The sequence below is a fragment of the Triticum urartu genome, chromosome 5, assembly GCF_003073215.2.
Source record: "Triticum urartu cultivar G1812 chromosome 5, Tu2.1, whole genome shotgun sequence".
NCBI lineage: Eukaryota > Viridiplantae > Streptophyta > Magnoliopsida > Poales > Poaceae > Triticum > Triticum urartu.
Genome location: NC_053026.1, coordinates 454547776 through 454555782, shown reverse-complemented (window position 1 = coordinate 454555782; position 8007 = coordinate 454547776). Strand labels below are relative to the sequence as shown.

The following is an 8007-nucleotide window of genomic DNA, read 5'->3' as shown; positions in this document are numbered from 1 at the left end:
TAATGTATAATTTTGTTGAATTGAGGTCCGCTTAAAGGGGGTGTACTGAAGATAATTTTTATTCGAATATCTGAATCATAGAACTGAACTGAGCCATGCTCAAAGCCCTTACCTGAATCGTAGAACTGAACCGAGCCCTGCTCAAACCCCCGGCTTCAGTTTATATATCTATATCAGTGCGCATAAGGGCCCAAAATTCACAGTAAATGAGTAAAATGCCAGCTGCACACAGGCAAAAAAAAAGTTCGATAATTTTGATTCAGTCGTTTAAGATCCGAATAGAGAATCTTATATACGAGGACAGATGCACATCCTGCAAAGTTTTGTTCATGGCCATAGCATATAATTTTGTTACGATCCGAAAAGAAATGAACCCCACACACATCTAGTCCCGAAGAAACAGACGAGTTTTGGCTCAGAGCACGCAGTGGATTTCAATGCCTTCAAAGCGTTTAGACTTGTGGTTGATCATCTTGAGCCCGTCGCCACAACGCACAACCTCGACGCCCGTCAAGATGGTAAGGTCATTGACCACCATCTCATCATCTAGCCCGTGTAAAGGGTAGCCTGCTGCATTACATGGTGTGCGCCACTGGATATTTTGAAAGCTGGTGGTGATGCAGAACTTGCCTGAGCCAAGGTTGAGTAGGTGCCTCTGCCATGTCGACCACTTGTCGGACAACGGATCGAGATAGTTCCAGGTGCGGTGCTCCACGGGTGGCCAGGAAGACAGGTCGAAGGCACCCAGACAGTGGTGGGTGTTGCCGACGGCAGCATTGACGCCAAACCAGAGGCCAAGCTCAGGGACGTACTCCGCGGCGCCATGGAAGGGCAGCGCCCAGCTTCCAGCCTGCCTCCACTCACCTTTCACCGTGTCAAAGGCATAGGCTCCGGCGTCCACAGACGACACACACAGAGTGGTCTCATCGACCACCGCCGCCGCGGAGGGGTGGAAGACCGCTCTCCTGTGGAGGTCAGGCAGGTATGGTCCACGCATCGGCGGCGAGGGCAGATGTTGCCAGTGCCACCTCCGTTCAATCCCAGCGGATGGACCCCTGGCGGAGCCGTTCCTCCCGTACTCCAAGACCTCAAACAAGACATTCCTCGGTTCTTTGCTCAAGACATAGTGCTGTTCGTCGTCGTCTTGGCTCCCAGGCCTGGTCATGGACAAGGAGATTGAGTCCCTCTGTTTGCAGAAGTTAGTGTCGGGCATGGCAACGACGGCGTCTATGTCAATGTCGTACATCACGGCATTGCCGCAAGTGGGGGCGAACATGACACGGCCCTCTGCCTGCCCTTTGAGCAGGGAGAAGAAGTGAAAGTCCGTCGCGCCCTCCATCTTTGGCGGCGTCGAGAAGTTGATCTTGTGCTCGGGCAGAGGCTCCAAGCTCGGGATCGCCGACGGTAATCCCTTCTTGTTGTTACTCGCCTTTTCCGCGGCTGCTGCTGAGCGGTGGAAGAGATGCTGCTTGAGGTTGACCCGGAGCAGCGAATAAAATTTACAGCCGTAATCGCGCACTATCACGTTGGCAAACTCACGATTCATCGTCCTCGCCGAACTAACAACCCAGCGAGCTAGGCAGTAGTCGAGTATCCTGACTATCAAGAGATACGAGTTATACACCTCTAAAAGTTGTTGAAACCAAATATATCTGGATTAATCTCAGTAGAAAGTTGTTGTAACTTCTTACCTGCAGCAGCGGAATCAAATCCCGTATGCCTCCAATCCCAAAATTTACCTCTAGCTAAGACCCACCGAACGCGAATCAATTCTGAAAGCCCTGGTGTTCCTAGCAGGATGAATGGGGCAGACAGAAGGCGGCGGCGGCGGTGGCGGAGGAGGAGGAGGGGAGGGGCGGCGAGATTTATATGGGGGGCGCGGCGAGTCTGACGGAGACCTCTTTTTTTTTTTTTTTGAGGGGGTGACGGAGACCTCATATACAGCGCTTGACGCGGCCGCTGGTAAACTGGCGCTCACACGCCCTCTGGCATGGGCCGGCCCACCAAGCAACGTGCTTCGCTCCAGGTCGCGGTTCCTTCCTTTGTTCGCTCGCTCGCGATTTCAGGCTTGGTACGTTCGATCAACGGTTGACCGTTGATTGGTTGACCATTGGCTTTTGTAGAAACAGTATCTAAAAAAGTTCGTGCATTTAAGAAAATGTTTGTGGCTTTGAAAAAGTTCGCAGATTTGAAGAAAAAATATGGATTTAATAGAAAAAGTTCAACACTTGAAAAACGTTTCTGAATTTAAAATAAATGTTCATCAATTCAAAAATTATTCATGAATTTGGAACATATTTAAGAATTTAAAACATTGAATAAATTTTAATAGTGTTCATGAATCTCTAAAAATTATTCACGAATTTGAATTTTTAATTAATTTGAAAATTGTCCAAGAATTAGGGAAAAGTTCATAACAGTAAAATTATTCATATACTTTAAAAATGTTGAGGAACTTGAAAATTGATCAAGAATTAGGAAAAAGTTCATAAGATTAAAATTATTCATATATTTTAAAATTGTTGACCAAATTGAAGAAATGTTTACAAATTTTTGAAAATTATTCACAAATTTCAGAAAAGTTCATGAATTTTTTTGACAGAGTTGTAAAAAGCTCAAGGAATTCAAAACTACTCATGAATTCTGAAAAAAATCACGAATTTGAAAAAAAAATACAAAAAACTTAAAATGAAAAAAGAGGTAGAAAACCAAACAAAAAACTGGTCAAAAGCTTCCTAAAACCGGACATCTGATAAAATAGTTGTTGTTAACCGGTCCGCTGTCAAATCGGTGAACTGATCTCTAATCACCAAGTGTTCATCTCTCGCATTATATGGGCCGGCCTATTCGTCGCGACAGTTCAAAGCAGGGATGTGCGCTGCCTATGATTAGCGAAGTAACCGACTTTATAAGCGCGGAATAGAAAAAAGCACGCCTATTTGTTTCTTCACAGTTTGGCCTTGTTTTTTCCGTGTTGTTTTTTATCCGGTTTTCGCTATTTGTGGGTCGAGTTTTCTTTGCTTTCTTTATTTCCCCCCTATTTTCTTATGGTTTTTCTTTTACCTTGGATATGCCCTTATCAGTGTTAGCTAAAGACTGATTAAGAGCCAAAGACCCATGGTCTGTGTGAAATGCACCGGAGGAGTTTTATCTAGGAACAATTACATTTGAGCCCCTAGTTGTGTCACACCCGTTTGATTTGCCCCCAAATTTAAAAAAAAACATTGTTTCTGTCCAAGCTCGTTTGCTCTTCTTATGCTTTTGCTCCCGGGGCCCCTCCTCGTGGCCCTACCTCGGAGATCGTCCCTTTGAATGAGGCAGGCTCATGAAGGCGATCCTGCCAGGCAGGTCCATCGTCCTGAGCCACCTATTCGTGGGGATGAAATCCTCGGCGTCCTCAGCTCCGGCCACCACTTGAGCTCCTGCACCCGTCACATCCCAGCCAGTCTTCAATATCTTGTCAGGTAAGATGGCAAGTATTAGTGCACAAACTCTTTGCAAAATGGCACTAATCAGAGACATTTTCTCAAGAGCAAATGCCACTGATCAGTGCACAAACTCTTTGAGAAAATGCCACTTATCAATGGCACTTGATGTTAGGAAAATGCCACTGATCAGTGGACTTGCCCAACAGCAAGTGCCAATGATCAGGGCATCTGCTTTTCTGCAACTGCCTCTCATCAGTGCACTATCCTAAGCATGGAAACATCTAAAAATAGCAAAAACAAGTGCCAATAGCATCCATGTGCAGCCATGCAAATTTGGCAGCATCCTAAAATGGTCCTACTACAAGCACGTATAACAATCAACACAAACCCTAGCTTGAATATGTATGTTAGCAATATGAACAACAACATTAACATGATCCTAGCTTGAACATGAACATGCCATTTGCATGAACACACATCCTAGCAAGACCCTACCATGCACACAGATCATAGCAAAGTACACTACCATTGGGATTCTAGCATGAACACAGCTAGTAGCGTGAACACAGATCCTAGGACACACTAGCAGTAGCAGAAGAAAATTATCCTAGGACACACACTGTATGAAACAAGAATAGATTGGTACGATTGGATTCGATTGGGATCGCATCCAATCGGATCTACTCCAATCCTATCTAATCCTATCAAATCCACTAACTACTAGCACATGCCAAAGAATTAAACCCCTAATCTACATCTACGAGAAAGCATTGAGGGGTTTGACTCACCGGAGCACGCGCAGTCGCAGCGAACCGAGGCCGGGGTGAAAACCCCGGCAGGAAGGACCGAAGGAGAGAGGTGGCGGAGAAGAGGAGGAGCCGGCCCTGGCGACGGCCTACGGCATCGGCCCCGTGCTCATCGCCACGCCGGAGGTCGAGGAGGACGGCCCGTCGACAGGAGAAAACCCTTGGACGGGGGTCAAGAAAACCCCCCTGTCTAATGGTGTCCCAACAAGCGACGGCTCCCTCGACGGCGTCGGCGCCGAGCTCAGGACCACGAGGTCCGGAATCCACGTCGGAGCAGGAACGGCCGGCACCACATTGGCCGGCGCTGGTGGTGGCCGGCAGAAGATGGGGGACGACGCTCGCAGCGCCGACGCTAGGTTCAGCCCCGAGTTCTGGAGCCCGGCCAGCCAACACTCCTGTATGCTGGCGATGCGCTGGTCGACGGGGGTCGAAGGGCGGCACGGCGGTGGGCGAGGCGGAGCCATCGGAGGAGAGGAGAGGGAGGGGTGGTGAGGGAGAGAGGGAGCGGTGGGAACAGTGCGACTGGGTGGTGACAGGAGAGTGGGGGCGAGTTATGGGACGTCCCCTCCGTCTCCCACGCTGTCCGAGGCATGCAACTGCCTCGCACGCGTGGCCGTGCCCAGGCTCGCGAGAAACTGCCAACTCGGCAATTTCCGCCAGGCCAGGCTGCGGGCTGCTTTAAGGTCCGTGTGGGCCACAAACCGCATGCAGCCCAGGCAAACAAACAGGCCCCACACATCCCGTGCAGGTCTGGTTGGACTGCATGCGGGCAACCGAACACGCCCTTGGTGTAACTTCAGTCCTGGTACGAGCTCGCCATGTACATGCAGTTCCTCCGTACCCCGTTGACCCCGTTGGCCTCCACGCAGAAGCCGCAGAAGCCGTCCACGAACACGGCGCGGTCGCCGATGTCGTCGACCTCCGCCCACCCCGTGGGGTTCCGGCGGCGGCAGTCCTAGCGGAAGGCCTTGAGGAGCTCCCTCGAGCCGGCCGATTCACCGGGGTGTTGTTGCAGCTCTCTCTCACTCAGGACTAGAGGTAGAAGAAGAATCACAATACACTAGAGTTTCACCCGGCTGCACACACCGCCCCGTTACTATTCCAAAAGCTCAAAATTCAATTTACAAACACACTAGTGGCCATGCTTTGTAGTCCTACAGCAGCGTAGCCCCCATGGTTCCGTTGCGCACGTACGCACGAACGCATAGCTATCTCCGCTGCATGCATGCAATCCGCCCGGCACGCGCACGACCCGGCGAGCTCCACCGGTTGATGCTAACAGCCTGCTAACCAACTAGCTAGCTAACTCACACCACCATGCCACACACGCACCCCACGAGAAAACACACACACACACACACACACACACCCCTACGAACCTGACGCGGCCACACACCGCCCATACACACACATACACCACGCCAACGCTGCGTCCCGCATGTCCCCCGCGCACCGATCGCCCGACGAGCCCGACCGCATCAGTGCGTCCCGCACGTCCTGCGCACCCGACGCGCCCCGACGAGCCTGACCATACACGTCGTGGCTTATTCCAACACACACCCTAAGCCACGGTCTAGAGGAGTCCGTCGTCGTCGACGTTGGCGCCAGCCAAAAGAGCCTGCTTCGCCGCCGGTCCTTTCCACAGCTGCGGGCACTCGCGCCGGAAGTGCCCGTTCTCCCCACACTTGTAGCAGCGCCTGCGCCTGTTGCCGCTGCTCCCCGACACCATGCTGCGCCCGTCGTCGTCGTCCCGTGCTCTGCCTTGCTGCCACTCCCGCGCTCGCCACTGCGCCGCCGTGAAAAGGAGCTGTTCGTCCGCCCGCTCGCCGCTGTCATGCCGTCGACACCGAACTCGTTCGTCGAACATGCACAGCCGCCCGAGCGCTTCATCGAACGCCATCGTCGTCACATCATGGAACTGCTCGATGCCGGCGACGACAGGGAAGAGCCGATCCGGCACCATATCCAGCAGCTTCTTGACGAGCGCCACGTCGCCCAGCGTCTCCCTGAGGTTGGTGTACCTCGCCGCCATCGCCGCGAGCCTCCCACCGTACACGTCGAGCTCCTCGCCGTCCGCCATCTTCAGGCAGTCAAATTCGCCGCGCAGCGTCACCAGCCTCGCCGCACGGACCTGATCGGCGCCGACGAACCTCACCTTCAGGGAGTCCCATACCTCCTTGGCGGTGAGTTTTGTCGACACCTGCAGCAGCACATTCTCCGGCAATGCCCCGAGAAGCAACGCGCGTGCCGTCTTGTCCTTCCGTGCGTTCACCGCCGCATCGCCCGGCGCCACCGCCTCCCATACGGTGTGGACCTCGAGGATTGCCTGCGCCTTGATGGCCCAGACCTTGTAGTTGTCCGCGATCACCATCGGCATCGCCATCGTCGCCGATCCGCCCGCGCCGCCGCCGTGTGGGACGAGCGCCATGGTCGCCGGTGATCGCCCGAACCAAAGCTCTGATACCAATTGTTGTTGCATGATACGTCTCCATCGTATCTACTTTTCCAAACACTTTTGCCCTTGTTTTGGACTCTAACTTGCATGATTTGAATGGAACTAACCCGGACTGACGCTGTTTTCAACAGAATTGCCATGGTGTTATTTATGTGCAGAAACAAAAGTTCTCAGAATGACCTGAAACTTCACGTAACATCTTTTCAGAAATAATAAAAATCCTTGCAAAAGATGAAGACCAGGGGGGCCACACCCTAGCCACGAGGGTGGGGGTGCGCCCCCTACCTCGTGGCCCCCCTGGAGCTCCTCCGACCTCGACTCCAACTCTATATATTTGCTTTCGCGGATAAAAAATAAGAGAGAAGGATTCATCGCGTTTTACGATACGGAGCCACCGCCAAGCCCTAAAACCTCTCGGGAGGGCTGATCTGGAGTCCGTTCGGGGCTCCGGAGAGGGGAATTCATCGCCATCGTCATCATCAACCATCCTCCATCACCAATTTCATGATGCTCACCACCGTGCGTGAGTAATTCCATCGTAGGCTTGCTGGACGGTGATGGGTTCGATGAGATTTATCATGTAATCGAGTTAGTTTTGTTAGGGTTTGATCCCTAGTATCCACTATGTTCTGAGATTGATGTTGCTATGACTTTGCCATGCTTAATGCTTGCCACTAGGGCCCGAGTGCCATGATTTCAGATCTGAACCTATTATGTTTTCATCAATATATGAGAGTTCTTGATCCTATCTTGCAAGTCTATAGTCACCTATTATGTGTTATGATCCGTTAACCCCAAAGTGACAATAATCGGGATACTTACCGGTGATGACCGTAGTTTGAGGAGTTCATGTATTCACTATGTGTTAATGCTTTGGTCAGGTACTCTATTAAAAGGAGGCCTTAATATCCCTTAGTTTCCGCTAGGACCCCGCTGCCACGGGAGGGTAGGACAAAAGATGTCATGCAAGTTCTTTTCCAAAAGCATGTATGACTATATTCGGAATACATGCCTACATTACATTGATGAATTGGAGCTAGTTCTGTGTCACCCTAGGTTATGACTGTTACATGATGACCGCATCCGGCATAATTTTCTATCATCAATCCATTGCCTACGAGCTTTCCATATATTGTTCTTCACTTATTTACTTTTCCGTTGCTATTGCTATCGTCTCTACAAAATACCGAAAACATTACTTTTTCTACCATTACCTTTTGCTATCGCTACCACTACTATCATATTACTTTGCTACTAAACACTTTGCTGCAGATATTAAGTTTCCAGGTGTGGTTGAATTGACAACTCAGCTGCTAAT

General features: G+C 51.0%; 1 protein-coding gene across 1 annotated transcript; it reads right to left on the bottom strand.

The window, feature by feature from the left end:
- Positions 1 to 231: 231 nt before the first annotated feature.
- Positions 232 to 1890, bottom strand: LOC125556249. Its single transcript, XM_048719021.1, has 2 exons — positions 1692 to 1890; positions 232 to 1599 (listed from the first exon to the last, which is right to left on the bottom strand). The coding sequence occupies exon 2, from the start codon at positions 1544 to 1546 to the stop codon at positions 416 to 418; it is 1131 nt and encodes a 376-aa protein (XP_048574978.1). The 5' UTR covers positions 1547 to 1599; positions 1692 to 1890; the 3' UTR covers positions 232 to 415.
- Positions 1891 to 8007: the final 6117 nt, after the last annotated feature.